This window comes from Mycteria americana, chromosome 2 (assembly GCF_035582795.1).
Source record: "Mycteria americana isolate JAX WOST 10 ecotype Jacksonville Zoo and Gardens chromosome 2, USCA_MyAme_1.0, whole genome shotgun sequence".
Lineage (NCBI taxonomy): Eukaryota > Metazoa > Chordata > Aves > Ciconiiformes > Ciconiidae > Mycteria > Mycteria americana.
Window position 1 is genome coordinate 16,592,818 of NC_134366.1, and position 23,210 is coordinate 16,616,027.

Sequence of the window (23,210 nt, forward strand, 5' to 3'; positions counted from 1 at the left end):
CTGTGAGAAGCCAGTCAATGGACTCCTACATGAAATTAACTGCATATTGGGTAGTGTGGTGGATGAGACCTCCTCTGTCATATAGCAGATCATTTAATACATCTGTCCTGGGATTTCCCTTTAGACATAAATTATGTCTAAATAGGTGCCTAAGCACTATTTTGCTTCTTGCACCAGTCTATCCATCATACTTCCTCCACCAGTGATCAAAAGACTAAATCAAATTTCAGAGTACTGCAGAGTCAAGCTGTAACAAATAACTATTTTTAAGTGCCAAAAATACACAATTATCTCATAATTGAGCATTTCTTTTACTAGGTGATTCAATAATTTCTGCAAAAAGATAAAATGATAAAAATTACCTAGTGAAAAAAAGTTCTGTGAAATTAGCTCATTTTTCTGTATTCCAGGAAAAAACTTATTTCCAGAAATACCACAGTGCCCTTAAGGTAGTAAGTCCAGTAAGAAAAAGAGAGTAAGGTGATACAACAAGCTCAGTATATGGATTTATCAGTGCTGTGTCATTTGGGTTTACTCCCACAACTGAATCACAGCAAAGGACAAACCTTCCATTGCAGGTAAAGTGTCAGAAGCAAGTCTGGACCTTTTTCCACAGGTGAATCAAGTTCCTGTTTGCACTTGGAAGTCAAGGCTGTTCCTAAGAATGTGACTGAAACGAAAATGTCCAGATACCAAGCATGACAACCTTCATTTTTACTTCAATCCTGTCCTTTCCCAACAAAAAACAAAAAAGCCTGCACACAAACAACACACTACTTGTATTCAGTTTACCTCCACTACAAAGGCCAAGGTGTAACAGATTAAATAGTTACAGAAACACCTAAGGGCTGCCTGGTATAAAATTAAATTTTAAATAAGGGAGAATAAACAAGTCACTTGAAAGCCTTAAACATTTTGTATAAATAACCCGTGATGCTATCCAGAATCAGCTGAGCCGTAGGCATCATCTGCCCCAACCATGAGTCAGCTCGAGTCAGTTCAGTGTACTTTTATGGTACTATCATAGTCAGAAAATACAACTCTTGGCAGCACAAAAGAAGTCTCTGAAATATGGAACAAGTATTTGGTGGGAGGCATTCTCTACTATAAGCTGGCAATGAAATTAGTGGAATAAATAAAATGCCAGCATATTTAACATTTCTGTCTCTTTATTTTTAGCCCAAACAGGGGACTGAAATCAAGGCAGAAAACGAAAGGCAAACCACGTGCTCTTAAGGCCAAACAATTTGAAACTCTCTGTGAACTGTTCCTTCTGCACAGCAATTCTCTGACTGCGCAAAGCAGCACTATGGCAATATGGATTCAGTAAACAGGGAATGCTTCCAGCTGTTTGCGTCCCTCCCGCTCCCAGTATGCATAACATCCTGGCTGGTAGAAGTTATATTTGTGTTTAAACATGATAAGACTGATTTGTATTAGAGGAATGTTTCTGATCAATCATTCGTGCTGAATAGCCAGTGACTAAGTGGAAATGCTTCACAGAGAGCACTGCTGAATAAGAACTGAGTAAAAAGTTTATAAAACTTCAGGACGTGGCCAACAGTCTCTAATCTACTCAGCAGCCAGCACACGACTTCCTGTAACCGCTCAAACTGGGCACGCACACGTCTTCCAGTACTCAGAAGAGTCCCAGTATTCGTAATTATGGGACATAACAGGTAGGGAGGGTCCATCACACTTAACTTTGCCAATGAAAAGTTAGCTGCCAAGTACAAATTGATTATTACAGTCAACAGAGAGAGATATGAGCCTTTTCAGGCACTTACTTCAGGCAGCATGAATCACTCGGTCCACTGACTATGGTATCAGCCTACAAACTAACTAGCTGTCTCTGGGTGAGACAGATCCCACCGAAAGTTTGGTGCTGTCTGCTTGTAGGATGGGTTATCAGCTGATGTTCTTTGTCAAGCTGTCCATAGCTATGGGTCCAGTGGAGCTATGGCAACCAGCAGAGGCAAAGATCTGCTCCTAGGTCTTTGCCAAGTTTACAATCCAGTGACCTCAATACAACAGATCTGCTCTTGAGGACTCCTTGCGGAATAGGTTTATAGTGCACAAATAAGTATTTACACCAGTAAAACATTTTTCCTTTGACATTTGAAAAATAACAAAAGAAAGTGATTGAGTTTAAAATAAAGTGTTAGTGTTTTAGGATGTTTCCATAAAGAAAAGCTTAAAAGGAGGTGGGTTTTGGACAAAAAGCCTACACTGTATTTTTTAAAAGACCTGTGTTGCCAGTAATGTCAGAAGATGTTAAATTATCAAAATGGCTATGTTTCAAAGCTAGTTTAATATTTGCTATGAGTCATAGCTTTTAAACTTACTATGTTGCATCTGCTTAGACAATGAAATAACACAGGCCAATTTTAATTTAGGGTTCACATCTTATCTCAGTGCTATGGCACCTGAGAGAATTATTTAAATTGAATAGCATCTTCTTTTCGTTTTACAGCTTTTTACAATGTTAGCATTGCAGTACTTTATTTTAAGTTACTAGGAATGTCACCTCAGCAATGTCCCTGTAAACATACAAAACTAATGTCTAAGTATTACTGCCTTCAGTCAAGGCCAAATTTCTGTTTATAACCCCCTTTTCTCTATTATACAGCTTTGCTAGATTTATGCATCAGGCTGAAGGGATCTAAGAAAATAATCTTCCTGAAGTTGTATGTTTTCCTTTGGAAAGCAAAAATGGACCGGCCATTTCCAATAGTGTAAAACTAAGATACAAAAAGTGAGGGTAAAATAATTCCTGCAACTTCCCATCCTTGGGGCAAAGGCCTTTGAGCCATTAGAGGTATCCTTGGTCTTTCTTATGACAGGTTAGTAAATCAGGGTACTTTATGAGACTGGACTACCTCAGTTCACATATATTTGATGGAAACTTATCAGCATTTGACATTTTCCAAAGCTTTGTCTATAGCAAGCACACTCCAATCTGGAAAGGCAGTGGCTCGGCAGAGTTTTCTTGGAACCTGCAGGTCCATCTTCAGAGGACACTGTGGGACTCAACTGCCCTTGAAATTCGTCATTCCTGAAGAGGAATCAGGAACAGATCAGTGCAGCTAGAACACATAAGCACGAAGGCGTAGGTGCCACTGGTGAAAGGGACAGCTCAGAGTCCATGCCATGGACCAGAATGAGGGGACTATTCAAAGCAGATGAGGAAATCTGGAGGGTCACAGATGAAAATGGGGAGGAGGAAAAGGAAGGACAGGGTCAGATGGAAGATGGATCATAGAGGGAACAAGTTTTTCTGTGATATAGGTACTAGCCGAGCAAAGAGAATTAAGATTCACATTCACTAGTTTGAAGACAGTTTAATTTTAGCTAAACCTTAGCTACAGCAGAACGGAAATGCCACATATTCAAGTATGTAGTTACAGAAAATACCACAGATCCTAAGTAAACCGTGAGGCAAAAGGCTGAAAGCCGAACACCTTTCCACCACCTGAGCAATGGGACATCTAGCATGGCCTATGTGTGCATTATCCTCATTGTAACTTCAAAATACTTTTTTAACATGAACTAGACTGATAAATTCACCTCCTTGCGATGTTCCACCTCGTTCTTTTTGAGCTTTTCTAAAAATTGCTTGTGAATCTTTTCATTATATATTAGTTCATCGACAACTATCTTTTGACTTTCATTCCTTGCTGGTTCATTACACCCAGCTGAAATCAGAACGGAACTTTGTGTTTGTAACAGTTATAATGTCAGCTGTGGTCAGAATATCCTACTGCCAAGGATACTACTGAACTACAATACTTCTTACTGTAGTGTCACATCTAGGATTTAATTAATGATGTATTTCATTTAAGAGCCTGCACCTGCAGACTGAGAAACTGAATTCTTCTCTTGATGAGTCCTGTCACTGTTCACTGTTGCAAAGTACTGCAACTGCTGGCAGAGTCATAAAGAAGGGAGGAAAAGCTGGGTGAATAGCACAACAGAAAGTCAGAATTGCTTTGTATTAGCCTCTGCTTAGATGACAAGGTAGTGGGATAAATCAATACTCAAGCAAAATTGTTATTAATGTCCAGACGTAACTTCTTAAGAATAAGAAAATTTATGAAACTTGTGCTAGAAAGAGGACAATATATGGGGATCATTGAGAGTGCGCAAGCGAGAGTTTTTGGCTGTAAATCACTGTCATCTTCATCCAAACATCAATACTGCCAAAGCGTTTTAGGTATGAGTCTAGGAAATAAAAAAAAAAAGAGTCAGTAAAACAAATTATTTGAAGAAACACAATCATAAGAATAAGTTCAGGTGTGGAGGAATGGGGAGGATAAATTGGGGGTTTCAGAACAATCTCAATATAGGACTCTCTTCTACTTGACAGAAATAGTATTATAAAAATACTATGTTCTGCCTTTTTTGCCATTGTTTTCTATTAGAGCAGCCAATCACCTTATACAATAGTGATTCTGTTTGCCCAAATCTCCTTTCCCAGTGGTACTATTTCTATTTATTTCCTTCAGACTTTATCTGTCCTGTTTCTTGCCTTCTAATCTTGCTTAAAATCTGCTGTTTTCCACATAGCTCCTCTTTCCCTTATATACCAATGAACATAAAATCTGTCCTTAGTCCTGCTCTCACGACACAAAGACTCTCACTGCTAGTAGGTTGTTCCCCTCTCCTACTTTTTCTGCAGCAGATGATATCAAAATCCCCCTCTCTCATTCCTATCCCTACTCTCCTCTACAAAAGTCTAAATTTCAGTAATTTAATGCAGTAATAACTACTGCATTCAGCTTAAAATGTTGCAGCATGTCCCTCATGGCAAAATTGAGGCAGAAGAATTCTGCAAAGGAAAGCTCTCACAACCTTCCTTGCACACGTCTTTAGGGGCAGTGGAATACATTTTTTTCTCCCAAATAAGCATGAGCTGCTTGTCTAAGCAGTGGGAATCCCCTGAGAAGGAGGGAATGGAATATGTAGGCACATGATCTCAGAGCCTCACAAAATAAAAGCAGCACATGGTAAGAATTAACTAACTGCTGAATCTCAGAAAGTTATTGTACATTCAGAATTATCACCCTTTGGGGATATTTCTAATCTCCCATAGGCATCTTTTCTTGGGTAATTAAACACTAAAATATCTTCAAGCCTGAAGTTTTTAAATCAAGTTCTGTAGAAACATGCTTTAGTTCAAGCAACATAAGGAGCTGGTGCAGAAGTTCTCTGCCCTGTGTTATCATGATCATAAGTGTTTCATAAGTGAATCCTAAGTTAAGTGATCATAAGTTAAGACTTTATTCTCCTCACTTAACTCCTGCACACTTCCTTACTTTGGAACAAAGGAGGAACCTGTGCTTCATGCCTAAGGATGAAAAAGGAATCCTGCCTTGCTTACTGAGAGTCAAAATATCTTATAGAATTGCTGCATAAAACAAATGATCTTCACAATGACATAGGAGTCCCATGAAACAGCTTTGGAAGAAACGCATCCATGTGACAAAGAAGAAGGAATGTGTATGCTAATGGCAGCAGGGAAAACATGGGACTGTAACAGCAACAGCTTAGCTTATCCAAACATATGCACAACGAGAGCAGAGAGCAGGTGAAGTAAATGCAGAAAAAGAGTCAGAGGAAGACAGAAGGACCACAAGGCACAGTGCAGCTGTAAAAAAAGCTGCCCTTCAGTCCCGCCACCCTAACAGCCTGCTCCATGCCCATGCAATGGATGGCATGGGCCGGTCCCACCAGAAGGGCCACATGCTCTGGCTGACCTCTCCTTTCTCCTTGCCTGACAACCAAAAGGGGACAAGTTGCTTTTTAAACACTGGTGAGCTGAAGAAAGGGCTTGGTGGACTCTGACCTTTTTAGGCTCATGCTAGACACAGGACTGTTGACTGAACAAAGTAGAGGTCTAAGCGTTGATCATAAACCAGGTGTTAATGTATCAGGCTGATTGCAGCTAAGTGCCGAACGTTGATCCCATGAACAGGATGTAAGTCCAGCAGGTCATTCAGCATCTTGCAGTAGACAATCTCGGAGAGCAAACCTTTGCCCAGACTACAATCTACCGCAATCTTCCCGCTGGACAAATCCGTGACTCACTTCACTCCAGCCCTTGTGTGGGGCAGGAGAACCTCACTCCAATGTAAACGTACCACTCCATAAAACGGGCATATTGTACGTGGCTGTCAAGATGGCAAACAAGACAGGTTTGCTCACTGCCTGCCCCCAGAGAAGTGTTCCTCATTGTTTGTGAGAAGAGGAGACAAATAGAGGCTGTTACCGAAAGCAATTACCACAACCGTTTAGCACCATCGCTTCCTGTACTGAGTGACCCTATCTTCTAATAATACTTTCTGTATTAATCTTGTGTCCGCGTCTAACATCTCCTTGATCCTCTACAGGGGAAGGCATAGCCCAGTGCTGACAAGCTGCCAGCGAGGCCTCAGCGCTCGCTGTGCCCCTCTGCGACTGCACAGACGCTGCTGGAATAAAACAGCGGCGGCAGCTGCTGCTGCTCTGCTGCAAGGCCGGGCCAGGAAAGCCCGCTGCTCCCGCCGCCAGCGTAGCCCAGGTGGCCGCAGCCTGGTGTGGTCCCAGGAGACCTGCCTTCTGTTTCTGCCTCCATTGCTAACCTTGGGAAAATGACTTTGGCTTTCTGTTTTCTCTCCCACCCTTTATCTGTCTTTTGTATTTAGACTATGATTTTTCACCTCGGGTTTATGGTTTGGTTTTCTTTAGTTTGGAAAGAAAAATTATCTTAGGTAGGGTGGGAGCATTTTGACAAGGGAGGGGAAGAAGAAGGGGAGAAAGAGAAAGCTTGCAGTACTCTGCTTGCAGTAGCAAAGTGTGTTGGGAAAGAGAAGCAGTACAGATAAATTAACACTCCCTGAGGCAGAGGTGGGTGAGATATCTAGTACAGTATGAAGCAGTAAAGGGGAAAAGACCTGTGTTAGTGGGTGGTGAGATTGTGAAACTGCCCACTGGGGTGCTATGATGGGAGGCATTCGGGGGCTAATGTGCAAACCATGGCACTCTTCACTGTGGCCCCAGTTGCAAAGTATCTCCCTTTAAACCCTCTGCAAGCTTCAGGAGTGGAGTAGGAGATGGTGGGGAACAGTGTGACAGCCCCTCGGCTGTGTGGGCTTTAGTAACTCAGAGCTCAGTGTCTTGGCAGCAACATGAGGCCACTGGAAAACCGCAGCCAAGGAAATACCCTGATCATTGGGCAGGAGCTGCTGCAGCTTCTCCTACCAACCAGCTCCTCCTTCCCAGGAGGCAGCGGTCCCCAAGGCACACAAATGACCGCTCACCCCCGAGGTTACGAGCCAGGCACTGGCAGGGATCGCAGTGCGGCTGCCTGGCCCAGGGACGCTCACCCCCAGCCCTCGAGCTGCAGCTGAGCACCCCCGATTTACACAGTTGGCCTCTTTATACATGCAACACTGGACAGACCAAAACCTGGTTTGGGGTTCCTGCGTGTTTCTGTAATAGTTATAATAAAACCTGTATCTGCAGGGCAAGCTGTAGCTACAGATTGATTCCTCCACAACACAACCTGGTCATGCTGATAATATATATTTATATTCTATATACAAAATGACTCACTGACAATAGGCCAAAGATTCTCACACTGTCCCCTACACACCCCTGGTGCTCCACCAACCACTTCTCTTCGTGATACCAGGGCCCTCTTTTGCCAATGGCTTGGATTAAAAGATAGCAAGACAGAATGAAAATATATTCTTCAACAGGCTTTTAAAGCAAAACTCAAGTAGGTATAAAAGATAATGCCATGTAACTAAATCAGCTGTACCTACAAAGTAATATAATTTGCCAAACATACTGTAAATACTTCGAAAGCAATAACTAAAATATTTATTTTTCTGATTACTTGTGTGAATTTTTCAATAATATGATATGCAAATAATCATAAAACAAAGTATTTTACTATTCCTGATAATATCTGCAGACATCACTTTGCCGGTGGTCCTCTGACAGTATATTCTACAGCACAGAAATTTACTTCTTACATTGTTCACAGAAAATGAACATATGTTACACATAAAACAAAAGGCATCATTACCAAATGACAGTCCTTATTGTCTTCTAAATATAACCCAAGCATTAAATACACTTAAAAAATCAGGAAAAATGGTGTATTAATTTAATGTAATTAAGCCAATTAGATAAAACTAAGTTAAACTAACCAAAGTATTATAATTCTGATATTTTCCAGTTTCTATATGGGTTTGACACATGCAACTACTTGGAGAAGGAAGAGTTGAAAACTTATATCCAAATCCTGTAACAAAGAACCACAATCTCTCAAAATCACAGAAAAAACCAATAGCGAACACAACAGCAAATCCAGCAGTATCAAACAAATCAATATACATACTAAGTGAATATACATCATTCATACTCCTGTCTCCAGTGTCACATTTTCTCACCTATTTTCTGTAAGATGCAAGCATGTGGATTCCCAGAAATGGTACCCAAGCCTACCAGTGACCCACACACTTCCTAGCTGCCCGCTCAAGCCATAAAAACTTGTCTGTTCTTGAGCCCTTCCATGCAAAAATGTTCACTCACTGTCCCAGATGTCATGTATACCATAGTATGGAGGCACTATATTAAACATTTTGACATCATCTGCAATTGTGTCTGCTGGCTCAGACACCTCCAGCACTTTTTTCTGAGGTCTTTAGTACTTCAGAAGTGTTGGAAAATAACAAATGGTGTTCATACGCATCTGTACTCTCCAAAGGAGTCCAGAAAGCAGCCAAATAATTCAGTGATTTTTTTTCAGCCGTTTGGGAGATTTTTTCTTGCCAATTTCCTGTCGCACAGCACAGGCAGCCACTGGCAACTTGACACACGAATGTCTGAGCTGAGCGTTGGGTACTACGTGAAGCACCAGTTTGTTAAGCAGTTTTATTTACTCCTCGTAGCCCCAGCAACCTGAGGCACATTTTTGCTGCTGCTTGTTTGCAGTACACCATAGTGGACTTCTGCTCACCATTTGCATATTCTAGCAAAATGTGCTTTTTTCCCTGTAATAAGGAAGCAGAGAAGAATAGCTTGGCTACAAGTCTTCTTTCTCCCCCAGTACTTAAATTTCTTACATTTTTGGCAGATCACTGTCACTCCAGTACTTGCTTTTATTTTGCAAGGCATACATTTCTACCATTTTAAAACTTTGGGTTTATGGCAGCTTCTCTCCCTGTTCCTGGCAATATTAATATTATCTACTAATTTACCTGTTGGTCTCTGGCTTCCTTATCTCTAATTGTCAAAGTTATTTCTCTTCCACTTCATTTGTCCAGTGCTTGCTTTTGATGAAGCTCCTTGGAGCAGCAGTCTTATCAGCAGTCTTATCATTTCAATCTCATTTTCTAACACCACTAAAACAGTTTTACAATTATAAAATGTACCAGCATTAAAAGCTTCTGCTAATGCAGCTATGTTAATAGACTACATCCTTAACAACTGCACTGCCCAAATGGAACATAGGGTTGAATGACAGGCTGCGCTTGAGTAAGGCAGAAACATCGTTAATTTTTTAAAGTGCAGCTAGAAACAAAGCAGGGGGAAAGGGATTACAATTATCATCAATTTGCAGCACCACTCATTTAGTCAATCATACCAAAATAATAACTGACACTAGCTCCAGTGGCCACGCATAAAGGTACAGCTTTTATGACCGTGAGCTATGAGTCCATAGCTCGCGTTTCCCATCACTCCTTACTCCAAAAAAGTGTCAAATGCCACTTTTTTCTTTTTTTTTTTTTTTTTAATCAGCAGATCCTCCAAGAACCTACTTTAAGGAGCACTTAAAACCGCTAAGGGCAGGCACCGAACAGCAGCAGGCTCTGGCCAAGGGACTTGGGGGGGGCACTTTCTAGCTCGGACAGTGTGTCAGCGTCATGCCAAGCTCATCGATCGCTGACTTCCACTGCTTTTGGCAACAGTTGCGAGCAACCGGGCCGGGCGGTCCCCCTTCCCGCAGCCACCTCTCTGCCTCCACGCGTGTCCCGGCGCCGCGGGCACCGCCGGGGCGAGCCGGGCGGAACCAGGCAGCGAGGGGAGCAGAGGAGGGCGCAGCCCTGCAAAAGACGCGCTGGGGCCGAGCAGCCTTGCGACCCCGGAGCGCCGAGGGAAACGCCGCCAGCCGCGGGGCAGCCCCCTCCCCGCGGCCCGTCCCGCGGGCGGGCACGGGGGCTGCGGAGCGGGGGGCAGGCAGCCGGGGCGCTAATAAAACCCCACCAAATAAGGCACTGGCGGTCGCCACGAAGGGAAGTGGCGGACAGGCAAAGGACGACCTCCTCCTCGGACAGGGAGAGCCTTTCCCTCCCCCGCCCGGGCTTGACGGCAGCGGGGAGGAATGTGTTTCCGGGGCGGGGAAAGCGCGGCCGAGCGCGGACCTTCCCCTCCCCTCCCCCGCCGCGCCGGGCTCCCCCTCAGCAGCTCGGAGGCGAGGCGGCGGCAGCGGCGGGCAGCCGGACGGGGAGCGAGGAGCGAGGCCGGGCGTCCCGCCGCGCTGTGCCCGCTCCCGGGACGCCGAGGCAGAGGGGGAGCTTCAGTCAGTCAGGCGGGCCGTAGCGCGCCCCCTGCCAGGAGCCAGCCGCGCCGCGGCCATGGCCGAGGTAGCGGGAGGATGGGGCGGGGGTTGAAGCCGGCCGGGAGCGGGCTGAACGGTGCCGGCCCGGCCCGGGGCGCCTCGTCTCGGGCGCGTCCGCCGGTATCCGGACGGGCTCTGGCGGGTGGTGCGGGGTAGAGGGCGGCGAGCGCGGCTTCCCGCCGCCCGCCCGCGCGGGGAGCCGCTGGCAGCACCCAGGAGCCGCCGCCGCCGCCCTGGGGCGCGGGTCCCTCAGCGCCCGTCCCGGGCGGAGGAGGGGGTGCGTCGCCTCCCGTCGCGCTTGCCCCGGCGCCGCGGCGGTGTGCTTGTCGCGGGCTGGTGGGCGGGAAGGTGGCGAGCTCAGCCTGCGGCTTCCTGTGGCGGCGGGACGGCGGCCTCGGGCCTCCCGTGCCGGTGGGGGCCAGCCAGGCCTTTGTCCGCCCGGGGCCCGGCCCTGCCCGGCAGCGCCCGCGGCCGGGCTGCCCCGGCCCTTCCCTCTCAACAAAGGTGGGAGCCTGTACCGGTGCCCCGCTCAGAGCTGCCCTGTGCCGTCCGCGGCCTCCCGCCCGGAGGTGCCCGGGGACAGAGCAGTACTAGGCTGGGTGAAGTTTCGGGCGGCTTCCCCGGGAGTGCGTGGGAGGGCGGGCGTCCCCCTCAGCGCCCGGTCCGGCAGCGGCAGAGCCGACGGGGGAAGGCTTGCCTTCTGCGGGAGGCAGGCGCTGGGGAGAAGCGAGTTACAGGGATGAGATCGAGTGAGGCAGTGTAGGAACTTGAATATCCAGATTTCTGACGTGCACATGTCTGCTAAAAGTAACCATTAAGAGCGGGGTATGTGCACTGTTTGACGGCGTGGTCGTCGTGCATCGTTCTGACTGCTCGATGCGTTCAAATTCGTGCGGTTTTTGCTCTAAGCTGGCTCTGAGCCTTTTGTAGCTTGCTATAAGATTGTGTCGGGGTGGAAGTGGGAATGTGAGGCCTCTGTATGTGATCTGTTTCACGTGGAGATTTCTGAAATAATTTACAGCAATAGGAGTGCAATGTTTTGTCTCGTATTATTACCTTCCTATACTGGTCGTTGGAAGGAAGGAAAATGATAGGAAATTATTTCTGACTCACTGTTTAGCCCATGTCAGATGTCTTTATCTTATGGAATAAGTGTCTGACTGCCTGTTAGACTCATCAGGTAGTCTTTGTGACTATTTTTCTTTATGAAAAAAAAAAATTGAACACTGTTCATGGTTCCTTCTGCATTTGTCCTTGGTATAATACAACGGTCCGTTCATGCCAACAGATGTGCACATACCTGTTGGGTGAAATGTTGATTTTTCTGGTAGATTTGCCATTGGTGCTACAGTCCTGTTTATGCCAAGACACACAAACCTTTAGGAGTAAGGATTGTCTCCATTCAGATTAGTGGAACAACTCATGGCTAAATGCTGCGTGTGTGACCAAGTGTTGAAATGGAGCAGGACTTTATGTATGTGAAAACAGATTTAGATAATCTGTGCTCCTGGCATATTAATCATTCAGTAGGTGGTGGTGGTAGGGTGAGAAAAATCAGTTTTCTATTACAAAATGAGATTACTTGGTAGCAGCTTTTTTTTTCTTTAAAGAAGTATTGTACTACTAGAAGGATGTAAATTAGACTAAATTAAACAAGACTTTAAAAGTAGTGAAGACATTCATTGTCCACATCCATCCTGATGATGAAACTGATGATTCATTCTCCTGTCACAGAAAATATTACTTGCCTCTGGCAAATGATTAAGTAGCATTTTGCAAGCCTGCCCAAGGCTATATTTATAAGGGTTGCAAAAACAGTGAGCCATTGGCAATAGGTAGGCAAGATGAGGCAAGTTTAGGATGTGAACACCTTCAACTTTTGTCCTTTTCAAAGATGTTTCAGCTGAAAGGCGCAAACCTGACAGGCATGCAAAATGAAATCTTACCTTAATCAAAGCTGGAGCTGGTAAGTGCTTTATCTGTTTGCCAGCCATGTGATAAATGAACCAGACTTATTTCAAAATGAAATGTCAGCAGTTAAAAATCTGGTGTTCTTTGTGTGTGCAGCCAGGGAGCTCACTTTGCTCTGTACGTTCGGTCATTCGATCTGCATCGTGTTCCTAGTTAGGCCCACCCTTGTGAAGGAGTGATTCGAAGGGATGCGAGTTTCTCTAGAATATGCATGAATTTCTGATGTGGGTGCAGAATTTTAGTGTTTTGTCTTGAGTTTTAAGTAACTCAAGTGGTTAAGCTTCTACCACTTCCTTTGGGAAGTGATTCCCACAGCTGAAACCAAACTGTCCGGAAACTTTTCCTGCTGTTCTTTCTTCCTGATTCACGATTTCATTCCTCTGCTCTTAGCCATCCTCCCTATAACTCTCTTAGGGTAGCTCTACTATCGTGCAGTTTTGAAAAGAGCTTGTTTGCTATAGCGAATGGCTCAGGAAGTAGGTAACTTGGGTAGCAGAAAGGCAAGCTCAGGGAGAGCAATGCAAACATGGGGCGGACACATGCTATGTTCTCCATTGCCCTGAATATAATTCCCTTGCTGCCACTGGTATGAATGCTCTTCAGTTGTTTGTAAATAGTTGTCATGCCTACCTTTCCACCCAGTCTTGATTTAGTCAAGTGATGCGATGCACACTTAGCTCGTGGTTCTCCCAGCCCTCTGATCAGCTTGCTACAGGCTTCTTGGCTGTCCGTGGCTCTTGGTAACGTGGCCTTCAGAAACGGCTCTGATTAGAATTGTGGCAGGACTGCTGTTAAACAGGCTGTTGAAGTACCTCCTCTTGATGGGACCCTTTTTGTAAGCCATCATCGAAGTTCTGGAACAGGCTCCATCCCCGCTCCCTTTCCTTCTAGTGGACAGACAGGCAGAGTCCCTGCTGTTCCTCTCCTGCCTGCAGGCCGGGGGCCTGGGCTGCTTCAGTGCAGACCTGTTTGCGATGCCTAGTGCAGCCTTCACTCATGTCACTGTGGCACACAGGGAGCGGATGCGTGAGCTGTGCTACTTCTGTTCTCTGTTAGTTGCACCCACCGCATGGCATGGGGAGTGGGGTTTTGGGGGCAAAGAATAGAGGCTGGATGGAGCTTTGCTGGCAATTGGTATACCCGACCTCCTCTTCCTCCCCACTCCTTTCCAAATACATTTTGTACCCCTTCCATGTGAGAGAGACTGTTATAATCAGTGAGACATTGCAAGACTGGAGTTAAAACAGGCAGGGATTTTCCTAATCAGTATTAACTGTGGCAAGCTAGCTAGCTTTGATTGCTCATGCCTCCTCACATGGCACTCAGAAGAAATATTGGTTAGACAGATGCAGAAAAGAGGGTATCTGGGCTTGGCAGTAGCAGAGCCTATTCTGCCCTCATTTGCTTTTCTAGAACTTAAAGTGATTTATTTTTTCCAACTTTTTATTTAGAATGGCCAATTCCCTTGGCATCCTTTTAATTCTTAGGAGCTGCGGTCAGCTCTCTGAGAGGAATCCTTGGTGGGAATGCCTTTTTTTTTTTTTTTTTTTTTCTTTTAAGCATCTTGGGATCTATTGGTAGATCTATTTATTTATGTAATTGCTCATAAAGCGATTACATAAATTAAATAATTCTTAAAAATGTAATTAAGGCAATATGTAGTTAGATTTATTTTGGAAGCGTCATTAAAAAGTACTTGCCAGTATGTGTACTGTTCCCCTATGACTAGATTTTTAAGTCATCTGCTACATTCTGTGTCCTGTAGAAAACTTCCTATCTCCCAGCAGCAGAAAACTCAGAGTTAAGTCTGTGTTTTCCTACCTGTCATCTTCAATCTGTCTTTATATTGCTGATTCTACAAATTGATCCCACTTGCTCTACTCACCTTGCTTTGAAGGCACTTACTAGTAGTAGTGTTCTCATTAGCAGTTTTAACATTGCAGGTTAGACAACTTGAGATTTTTCAGGCTTCTGCTCTGGTGTGTGTGTGCATAGGTGTTTTTTATATAAACATATACATCTCAAAGCTTTACCGGAAAATGAGTTTTTGGTGTAGGGAAGAGTTAGCGGTTGTTTCTGAAGAGGATGTTTGTTTTTCAAGAGGGAGTGTCACAGAATCATGAACAAATGAACAGATGAAACAAATTCTGTGGCTCAGTCTCCTGGACAGACACTGGCAATATCTTGATCTGATATCTTGGCCTTTTGTGTCAAAAAATTGAAACTTGTTGGTTAGTTCTAATACTGAATAATGTTGTCGTTTATGGTGGCCAATACCATCTCCTTTTTTCTGTGTAGTTCCTCCTCGCTCTGTGTTGCTCTGTTCTGTTGTGTATTCTGTTGCCAGCTTTCTGAAAAGGATAATGTTACTTGCCACGCAGTAACTGTGGTGGACCACAATATTGACCAGTATCTGTCGGTTCTCGTGGTTATGGAGTTTCTCAGGTTTCCTAAAAAGCCATTTTTGTGTTTACCCACAAATGGGAAGACAAATTCTACTCCCCCGCCCCCCCCCCTCCCCCCCCCCCCCCATTTGTCCTGCATAGGCGTGGCCCAGTAACCTAAACTGTTGAAACTGTAAGTCAGGATAAATTCATGACGAGACCTTTCTCTAAACTTTCTTCTCTCCCACCATGTGGATTAGTAGTGTAAGTACCAGTAAAAAGTGTATATAGCTTCATTGTAAGAAATTGTCATGTGCTTTAACTGTGTTCCTAACAGGCTGTATGAGTTTCTAGTCCAATTTAAGATGTGTGTAGGCTTGTTGAATAGCTTGTATTGGGAATGTCACACAAAGAAAATGAAAATTCTGACTTCTGTGAATGAAAAATTAGACACTGGGCACCTTGTTATGCATCACTAAATAGTACAGTTGTCTTTTTCAGTACTAAAGGTGCTCTCTTTAGCAGAAAGTTATTAAACATCCTGTATTTTTGTAATACACCTTCTTTTACTTTTCTATTCTTAGACTAATCGGTGTGGTTAGTGGACTTCCTAGGCTATCGTATTCTCCCGTTAACAGATTGAAGGTGTTCACAGAGATGGTAAAGTCGCTAATGTAGTACAAAATTTGCACATAACCAAGCACGTGGTACGGAAAGTAGCCTGATGAGACTACAATATTAATGTTTTCTTTTGGGAAAGGTAGTAGGATTCCTACCTGACCTGTAATTGTCTTTGGGGGGGTCACTGAGTAAAGGCTCTTTAATATATTAGAGTGATATTTTTGTCTATATCTTTCTCAATTTCTTTTTACAGTCAGCTGCAAAAAGGCTTATGAAATATGCTTTCTGTCTTAAAAGTAGTTTCATGTGCTTTCTTTTCCAACAGCAGCAGCAAAGCATCGTTAATATTCTTGTGGTTTTTATTAGAGGGAGAAGTTTTGAGTAACAAAATTGAAGCTGGAACGTTAACTTTGTTATTGCTAGTAAGAGCTAAGAAGATACGCATGTTTTCTCACCATCCTTTTCAGTCTTTTCTTTCTCCCACAGAAAAATGTCTTGAGTATCTGATAAATTAATGCAGTTCTCACGTTCTGCCAACAAATCATTAGGTTTCTGTTTATAGCCGCTTTCTCTAAACTTCTAATTTGTAAGACCACGTTTAAGGTCAGATTTTTCTTAAAATGCTCATAAACTATAACATATACAATATCTACTGCCAGTATTTTCTCCCCCCAAAAGATCCACATAATATTTGCAGTTCATTTATTTCTGATTCGTGTTTTGTACAAGATCACTTATGCTTAACTTGGTCCTAGTTTTGACTTAGCTTAGTTCTAACTTCTGCTCTTGGTATCTTATAGTGTATAAGCAGGAAGGAGAGCCATTGTTTATATGGATTCTTATTGTATTAAACAATAAATTTCTGTGTAGTATACATGCTACGTACAAGTACTCACAGGTAGTTAATTTTCTGTTATGGCTATTAACAAATAAATTTTTTACCTTTAGAGCTGTGCAAGTAAAGGCACTTTTGATGTGGAAGCTTGAACGGAAAAAGTGAAAGCTTTCTTCTTCTTTTCTCATCATTTGTGGTAGAATGAAAAACAATAATTATATATTGGGCTGAACTGAAACACTGAACTTACCCTCATGCAAAGATGACTGATTTGTGGTTATTTAAAAGAGAAGAAAAATAATTGTATTAGATTAATTTAGAAAGAGTCAGTATTTCACTTAGGAAATGGTGATATTGTGAGTCAAAGGTAGTATCTTGGATATTAATGTGTATTTCGTCCCTGAGTTCGTGGTTTTGAAAAACCTGAGACCAAGATGTCTGGTTTGGCGTAACCTTGAAGTAAGTATTGAGATAAGGATGCGGCGGCCATTCCCTTTTGCAAAGGAAAGAGGAAGATAAGCTGTCATTCTAGGGTTTGTTAATTTTCTTTGGTGGAATTGTAGTTTAGTGTGTGTTAACACAGTGCCACAACAGTGCTTAACACAGAATTGGCACCAAGAGTCGTGTCTGCCTCTTGTGCAGCTGGCTGCTCTACGAAGCCGTTTGATCTGTACTCATCTGCTCTGTGTCTTTGTAGGCTGGCAGGACCTGTGGGGAGTGATCTGTGGCCTTGCGCTGCCATAAAGCAGAAGATCACAGGATGCTCTCCCAGTGAGTTGTGGGGTAACCTGAGTGTCAGGAGTGTATCAGGGACCGTAGGAGGTCATTTGAAGGACCTGGCATTCTCGTAGCTTGGCTGGCATCCTCTGCAGATTCAGTTGCTCAAGTATTAAATGGGGCAACATGCAAGCTCTGCCTAGACCCTCAGCTGTCTGGTTTTCCAGATCTTAGGTAAAAGGGGTTTGTGTGAAGATGAGTACAGCTAAAAGGAAAGCCTGTTTCTGAAGTGGAGATAAATACAAAAGAACATAATCTTTTCGATGTTAAATAAAAAGCACTCGGATCAAAAGATGACACATTTTAGTAGTTGGTTATCGTTAGATTGGCATTAAATTTTGCATCAGGATGATTTCTCATATTATTACCACGTCTTTGATAGTGAAGTGGCTGAAGACTTTGTTCTTGTCCAGTCAGCAAGTGAAATGCTCCCTCTTCTGATAATAAAAAGGAGAAATGAGGATATCTTTGCTAGCATCATCCACAAGATTGACTAGGGTAAGCAAAGTTGACCATGTGCTGCCGGTGTGTTCTGGCTGTTTTTTTTTTCTTATTAGACTTGATGTTTTATTTTTTTGTGTATTAGGAAATTAGTTTTGGTGGGCATAGGATAAAGCAGGAATTACCTTTTCTGAGGTTCCTTTTGTGTTTTTGCAAGGTTGTATTTAGTATATGTTAATGTGCTCACTTTCTCGTGCTAGCTAAAGATTGTCCCAATGCTGAAAGGAGTACTGTAGCCCATCTGCATAAAATACAAGGCTTGACCGTTTTGAAATGTCAATTTGCTGGTTTTGTGTCAGAATAGATTAAAAATCTGTCTTTCAGTTGTGTGTGAATGTAACCTACATGCATTTCCAAAGCATCTGTAAGTGTAACATTTTAGGAGATAACATTTGTTCTTTGCTTTTACTGTACAGTTCAAAAATGGGGAATAATTTTTTGTGCTGTTTTTGTCATTTCTATGCAAATACAAATCTGTGAGAAATTAGTGTTCAAGAATTTCAGTGTAATTTTTCCTGGGTGTGTACTTGAGTGTAAAAAAGGAAACAGTAAATTTCCTTTTTTGGAATAACATACTAAACATATTGGCTATAGGTTGCTTAAAATGCATCATAAAATTGATAAACAGTGATAAACATTTTTTTCTATATATGTGTTACCTCCTCCACTACAGATGTTGTTTACATAACTTTTCAAAGGCTAGATTAAAATGTTACATAGCCATGTTGCTGATATCACCAGTTTCAGTGAAAAACTCAACTTTAGCATTAAAGAGTAACTATGGTGGGTAGGATTGCTGCCAGCATTTTTATCCCTGCCAGCTGACCAATTTGGACAGTGTTTGATAGTAATCAAAAAGCTTGCACAGATACTGGCTCATTTTGGTACGTAATTCACAATGCAGTTTCACTTTCTAAATGAATAATGTCTGTATTTAATATGATTAACATTTGCTTGTAGCTGGAAGCAATTTTAATACTATGTCTCTGCAGAGTTAAAAAAAAAAAAAAGAAACCTCCTTAGTGATAACTCAAAACTCCACAGTAGACAAGTGGTTTTCAAATTTACCTGAATTTCATATTTCGTAAAATGTTCCAGTGGCCCTTGAACCATGAATTCAACTAAAAATGTTTTTTATTTTTGTAGGAACATGGCTCTGCAGCAATTTATACCAATGTAAGTCTTAACTGTCCCTCCTGCCTGTAGCTGTGCAGTCTTGCCATCCTCCTTGCATCAGCAGTGGAAGTCATAAGGCTGTACAGTAAGTCATTTAAATAGCTGATCTGGTTGAAAAATAGCTTGGCAAAAAATTAATTTTCAACTAGATCAGCTGTTTCAACTGCGTGACCACATGCGTTACTAGTGACACACTTCAGACCAAGGGGAGGAATAGGAAAATGTGCAGCTCATAGTGAGAGGAGTGTGGAACTGTGGTAGTCCAGAGATAAGTTGGCATAAACTGCTGTGGAACTTCACAGCATCTGCTCGTGCATGCTTCAGTGCTCTTCTGACTTGAGTAATCCATCTTAGCTTGCTAGATCAGGTGAGAAATAACTCAGCAAGGAGTTATTGCTCAGCTTGTTCCACTGTCTCAGTTAAGAGGTTAAAGTATCGTCCACAGTTGGCACCAGATAGATGAAGGGTGCAAAGCAGGGAATTTTAGGGCCCAGAGAAATTGAGTTGTCTCCATTCAGTAGTGGCAAACTGGCAGATCTACTTGGCTACTTTGAGAAACCTCATCTTTTATTATCTTTTGCAGTCCTCTTAGAAGCAGTCTGAAGCAGGCTTAAAATCCTGCTTTGGAAAGCAGGAGAAGTGTATTAATAGGCAGGTTGTTCAGGCAAGTACTGCTTTTTATAAAGTACTTTGTGATGGGTCTGTGGTTTACAAAAAAAAAAAAAGGACATCTTTTAAGGTTGAAGTAATTTTTTTCCTGAGATTGATGAGCTTTTTGCAAGTGCTCAAACTTCAGGATTAAAATCTGGATGAAGTCCACTGTTTGTTTCACTGCGTGCTTATACCTAGCCAGTTGTCACTGCCATTGAATTAATAATCATCATTAGTTTTTTAGATAGATAGATAACATGCATATGTAAAATTAAATATATATAGAATTAAATATATATTAAAAAATCTCATGGATAGATACAGCCTTATAAATCTGTATGTAGTTCTGTGAGATGACCAGTTTTTTATTATTTCTGCATGTTCATTTTCCTGACCACTTACCCAGTGTTGAAAGTATGCTGAAGACAAGAGTTTTGTTTCAGTACAAGTCTCATTCTAAATTGTATTAGGATAGTGAATCTTTTAAAAAAATTGCAATTAAATATTTGGATACTATCTGTAAGCATTATTCTGTATACTTGCCATTCAAATCCTGAATTAAAATTAAAAAAACCCAAACAAACAACAACAAAAAAACCACCAAACCCAAAAGAACCCCCCAAACAACAACAAAAACAAAAAACCTTTGGTGTTTCGTTCTTTGCTTGTCTTAATTTTTTGGCCAACTAATTTATTCTAATAACCTATTGGAAAAAATAAAATCAGAATAGCTCCCCAAACTGGCTGGCTGTGTTACAGACCATTCATAAGCAATTCACCCAAGGCCAGCAGAGGAGGAAGGTGGGCCTGTGACAGCCTGCATTTAGGCTGGTTTAGCAGCACTCAAAGAGCATGGTGTAATTTCAGAGGTCAATCAGTCTGACAGCCACCTGCCACTTTGTAGAAGTTGTTTCCTCAGCACTCCTCTGTCCATGTGGAGATCTGGTTGAGTTTGAGGCTTACAGAAGGTGGTGTCCATGTGGAGGGGAAAGGGATGACTCAAGGTATCACTCCACCAGCCCAGCAAGCAGAGCTGGCTCGGCATGGTGGTGGGGGAGGTCCACGAGTGGCAGCGCAGGGGCAGAGGTTGCTTTTTTGGAGGTGGGGATGCTGTAGCACTGCTGTTCCTTTCAGCAGCAGTTAGCTTTCATCTTGGTTTTGGTTGCTGAAACTGTACCCTGAGTGTTAATGATAGCTACTGGTGGGTGAACACTGCCATGTAACAACGGAGTTTCCGCTGAGTTTGCCCTTTGCGGTATGCCAGCTTCTGGCTTCCTGCAGTACCTGCAGCAATAGCCAGCAAGATGTTTGCAACTGTTTTCTCTTAAAGAAATAGATGAGCGAGACAGTGTATTAACTGAAATTCTCTAGCTTTTTACTTCAGAATGTACATGCCTCTGTTCTGCCTTTCCTTTAAAAGAAAAGCTGGGATTAAAGTTAAGTTTAGCCAGACATTGTGACAGTTGTGGATATTACTAAGGCAGTACAGCCTCTGAAGCATCAATTACAGTCAGCTGTGTAAGAGCTATATTTATATGTTTAACTAGACTTTTCATTTCCCCCTGTGTGGATGAATGTGAGGTTTAAGTTGCACAAAATTAAATAGTCTCTTTATGGGAGTAGTAAGTGGTGCAGAGTGTGTGGGAATTTAATATTACCACAAGGAACAGACACCCATGTTTTCTACTAGAATGGCTTAAATCGTTATGTGGCATTCCTAATTGTAATCTGTCTGAGATGGAAATGCTAAACTTAGCCAAGAAGTCTTGTAGACTAGCAAGGCCTATGTAAACAAGCTAAATATTCGATTCATGCTCTCCCCCACCAAAAAAAATGTGTCACATTTAAGCAAGAGGAGAAATTAAATTATTATGGCAAAAATGACTGATGGGTCTAAAAGCATTTGAAAAGTGATGAAACAGATTTTTTTTTTCTTTCTCTCTGTTTTAATCACAATTATGTAAAGAGGTGCTTGTAATAATGAAAACCCTGAAATATTTGTTATGGAAAAATGCCTACTGATAACAGTGAGATTGGATACAGCGAGAATTCTTACAAATTTGTGGAGACAACATGCTTTGAGTCATTAGGGCTGTGATGGACTTGAACTACTGGAAACTTCTGTTGGCAAGAGTATAGAAAACGGATATTTTTGACAGTGACAGTTTTAAGGGGGGGGGGAAATTAGGTGTTTTGGTTCTTAACACCTCATTATATATTTATCCTTAAAGAGGAAGCTTTCAAGGTGCACATGTGTAGAAGCTGCTGTAGATACAGAAAATTAGTTTCAACCGCAGTATCGGTACCCGTGGGCTTGGTGTGTTAGCTGTTTAGTCTTAGAGAGGTGCTGTCTTTGTGGTGTGCTTGCATGCTAGCATAAGCAGCATATGAATAGGTTTTATTATTTTGTCCTTGGTTAAAATTTGAGGAGCTTCATAATGTCCTTGTAGGAATCTCAGCTTTCTGTGGGCAGGATACACTGACATGGGATTTCTTGGCGAAATAGTGGAGTGCAGGTGTGTGGTGATGGGATGTTTGGCTTTTTTATTCCGTACTTTCATAAGCACAATAGTTTGGGTGGTATAGAGTAGAAAGAAGTAGTTACAAACTAGCTTTTTAGAAAAAGATGCAAATGTTTTAGATGAAACTAGGTATAAGCCATAGGTATTAAACAGTAAAAGCACATTGCTGGTGTTTTAATTAGATGTAGCTGCAGCCTCTGCCTGCTCTTCTTGAGAATATGCAGAGTTGTATTTCTCTCCTAATTTAATGTTGAACATTAAGCACAATACACCTGTTTGTTAGTCTAGTTTTCCAAAATACAGTTGTCAGATTTTACCCTACAAATTGATGTCTGTGGATAATTGCCTGGTAAAAATATCTGAATAAACCTGTGGGGAAAAAATAATATTCTCATGAGAAAGAGCACCTCACTTGGCTCTTAAACGGTTTCCTGTATGTGATGATCATACGGAGGTTGTTAGTTCACATGAGCTGTGTCGAAGTACTACTTGCCTTTCAAGCATCAAGATGCTTTCCAAAGCAACTCCTAAACTGTGGAATCTTGGCTTCAAATTATGATTCAACAAGTCAAGAAAACATTATACAAATAGTCTCTTTGTCCATGTTAGGGACAAGGATGGTTAATACAACAAAGCGTTGTTCTTAAATTAATAATTATTGGTAGTATGGTAGTACTAAGGAGGTCTACTCATGAATTACAAACCTTCTGTGCATGGCAGTATGTACATATGCTATTTGAAAAAAGGTCCCTACTTCAAAAGTGGTGCTGACTAACCAGTGTTAGTCCTGCCCCCACTGCAGTGCTCTCCGAAAGGCATTAGAACAAAGGGAAGAGATCAAGGTTGTGCTTGGGGTTTGCTGACTTGACAGGTGAAGGCTCTTAGTCAGTGGCAGCATCTTCACATTGTCCCTGAACATCTTTTCTCATTCTTTCACTTTCTGTCACTGTTGTCAGCATGAAATCTGGATTTGTGTGACTTCTTAATTTGTCTTTTCATAACATACTTCTATTTGAGTAGGCTTTAGCAGCGCTAGTATTCTTTACAATTTATTATGCAACTTGTTTTTGCTTGTGATGAATGTTATTTAGGTTTGCAGCTGGTTGCAGGAGTTTGTTTATCATTAAGTGAAATTATCAATGGATTTTGCTAATGAAAACATG

At 42.4% G+C, this 23,210-nt stretch overlaps 1 protein-coding gene across 3 annotated transcripts in view; it reads left to right on the forward strand.

Annotated features, from left to right (window-relative positions):
* The window catches only part of ITGB1 (integrin subunit beta 1), a 387,977-nt gene that overhangs the window by 331,090 nt on the left and 33,677 nt on the right, over positions 1–23,210 (forward strand). The window contains exons 1-2 of one of the 3 annotated variants that reach the window (XM_075492499.1): positions 17,639–17,695; positions 18,845–18,874. In XM_075492499.1, coding sequence (XP_075348614.1) covers positions 17,654–17,695; positions 18,845–18,874 — 72 coding nt within the window. In that variant the 5' untranslated portion in view covers positions 17,639–17,653. Of the gene's footprint in view, positions 1–10,396; positions 10,635–17,638; positions 17,696–18,844; positions 18,875–23,210 lie in introns of those variants that run through there. The other 2 variants (XM_075492501.1, XM_075492498.1) reach the window with 2 other exon arrangements.